At 36.2% G+C, this 2826-nt stretch overlaps 1 protein-coding gene across 1 annotated transcript in view; it reads right to left on the bottom strand.

The window, feature by feature from the left end:
• DNAI3 (dynein axonemal intermediate chain 3) overlaps positions 1-2826 on the bottom strand; it is a 94515-nt gene that overhangs the window by 69549 nt on the left and 22140 nt on the right. The window contains exon 4 of the mRNA XM_007457244.1: positions 560-598. Coding sequence (XP_007457306.1) covers positions 560-598 — 39 coding nt within the window. The remainder of the gene's footprint in view (positions 1-559; positions 599-2826) is intronic.

Raw genomic sequence — 2826 nt, 5'->3', positions numbered from 1 at the left:
CTTTCCCCTCTGTTTCTAAACATGAAGTGCATCATCTAAGGCAACTCTGAGAAAAAGTTTCAACAACAACAACAAAAATAAAAGTTGTTGGAATAAGATTATTTAACCTTTAAAAGTAGGAACCATATTAGTTCGGTTGTTTAAGTTCTAGTTTATTTGCTTAAAAATCAGCCTCTTTCCTTGAAATAGCGGAACCCCACCGTAGCGTACAGATAAATATTGCCCATGATCAGAGTTTGAAAAATACTATTATAATAAAAGTAATGACTTGCGGACAACACACTTTACATTTATAAAAGGTCTCTCAATAATCATACAATGTTGGATTTTTAAGGGACTGCTTGGTCCAAGTCTATTTCTCAGTTTGAAATTCTCTCTTCCACTCTTACTTTTTATTTTTTCTTTAAAAATTTTATTTTATATTCCAAATGACATGATGTAACTTTAGTCCATGCACATTTTGATCAATCATTTCAATCTGTAATATTCTCACTTGCTTACTGCATATTAAAATGTTGTAGAACTGGGGACGTAAATTCTAAATTGTATTTCCACTTACCCATGCTCTCCATATTCACAGGTTCTGCTTCTTCACTAACTAGAATATAATAAAATGATGTCAAATTTACATTTTTGAGTCAAATATGTATCTTAGTTTACTACAATCTTCTACCAAGGCTTGAATCATAAAACATAACGCAAATACACAGTGAAGACTTAAGCTATTTTATGAATAATTAAATAGAAACTGAATAATTGTCTTTCTTACAGAATTATCTCATAGTGATATATTTGGTATGACATTTATTATATGACATTTAATTGATATTGTAATGAAATGAATAAAAATAATAATAAATTCCCGTGTTTTGAATTCCACTTGTGTTTGACTTTATGACAGCAAAAACATTTATTTGAGACATAAAACCATGATCGTTTTGGCTGCATTATAATATATATACGAATACTAAATCCATAAAAATCCCATTGATGAAAAAACAGTCCTACCAGGTAACGTTATTTTGGTTTTGCCACGTCTTGAGCTCTTTTGTTTTTGACGTTTTGGAGCCATGGCTCTAACTTAGGCTGCATAAAGAGAGAATATCATTAGTAAATTCTGGTTTACAGTTCCAAATAGTAAGCATTATCATTTAGTAAACATAAGAATATGTTTTCTAAGTTTTGCCCTCAGCTGAATCAACATGTATCTTCACAGAATGGGTGTTCTGTGACCACAGGTTTATTGCAACAACAATCTTCCTAATGAGATCTTGCCATTCCAGCAGAGCCATTCAACTGAAGCACAAGGTGACCTGCCAACACTTCAAGGTTTCCGCCACAGGCCCTGCCATGGAACCACAAGAGAGGACACTGGATCCCCTGCCTCTTGCTCCTGTTTCCATTCCAGGGAGCTGTTTTGCACTGTCCTGTGCCCAGCTCCCTGGCGGGTGCCCCAGCTAAAAACACAGGCTTAAGGTCCATGGGCAGACACAGACTCACCATGTGCACATACATACATTATTTTTAAATAACATAATTTAAATAGTACTTTTGTCCTAGCATATGTACCTGTAACCACTGTGTCCTAATTTGCACTGTCAGAGAATACCTCCAAAGGTTTGCTATGGAATTACTCATCAATTCTGACAGGACATAGTATGGCCAAGATCACTGCCATGACACTAAATCCTTGTCATCTCCTCAATGATCACCTGTGTCCCATCTTGTTAAATGATTAGGAGTGTGATTTCAGGAGTCTGACCAGCAGGGTTTAAAAACAGACTCTACTTTTTTTTAATATACTTTTTTTTTTATTGGGGTATGGTTGTTTTACAATGTTGTGTTAGTTTCTGTTGTACAATGAAGTGAATCAACTATATGTATACATATATCCCCATATCCGCTCCCTTTTGGACCTCCCTCCCATGCCCCACCCCCCAACCCACCCACCTAGGTCACCACAGAGCACCAAGCTGATCTCCCTGTGCTATACAGCAGGTTCCCACTAGCTATGTATTTTACACATGGTAGTGTAAATGTCAATCCTAATTTCTCAATTCATCCCCTCCCCATCCTCTCTTGTCCACACATTCATTTTCTATGTCTGCATCTCCATTCTTGCTCTGCAAATTGGTTCATCTGTATCGTTTTTCTAGATTCCACATATATGTGTTAATATATTTGTTTTCTCTTTCTGACTTACTTCACTATGTATAACAGGCTCTATGCCCATCCACATCTCTACAAATGACCCAATTTCATTCCTTTTCATGGCTGAGTAATATTCCATTGTATATATGTACCACATCTTCTTTATCCATTCATCTGTCAATGGACATTTAGGTTGCTTCCATGTCCTGGCTATTGTAAATAGTGCTGCAATGAACACTGGGGTACATGTGTCTTTTTGAATTATGGTTTTCTCAGGGTATATGCCCAGTAGTGGGATTGCTGGGTCATATGGTAGTTCTATTTTTAGTTTTTTAAGGAAACTCTGTACTGTTCTCCACAGTGGAGAATTTACATTCCCACCAGCAGTGCAAGAGGGTTCCCTTTCTCCACATCCTCTCCAACATTTATTGTTTGTAGATTTTTTTGATATTGGCCATTCTAACCCGTGTGAGGTGATATCTCATTGTAGTTTTGATTTGCATTTCTCTAATCATTAGTGATGCTGAGCATCTTTTCATGTGCCTCTTGGCCGTCTGTATGTCTTCTTTGGAGAAGTGTTTATTTAGGTCTTCTGCCCATTTTTGATTGGCTTGTTTTTTTGATATTGATCTGCATGAGCTAAAAACAGACTCTACTTTTTTTTTTTTTTTTTTT

Source organism: Lipotes vexillifer, unplaced genomic scaffold (genome assembly GCF_000442215.2).
Source record: "Lipotes vexillifer unplaced genomic scaffold, Lipotes_vexillifer_v1.1 scaffold250, whole genome shotgun sequence".
NCBI lineage: Eukaryota > Metazoa > Chordata > Mammalia > Artiodactyla > Lipotidae > Lipotes > Lipotes vexillifer.
Note: the sequence above shows the minus strand (reverse complement) of the source record. Positions and strands in the feature narration are given on the sequence as shown.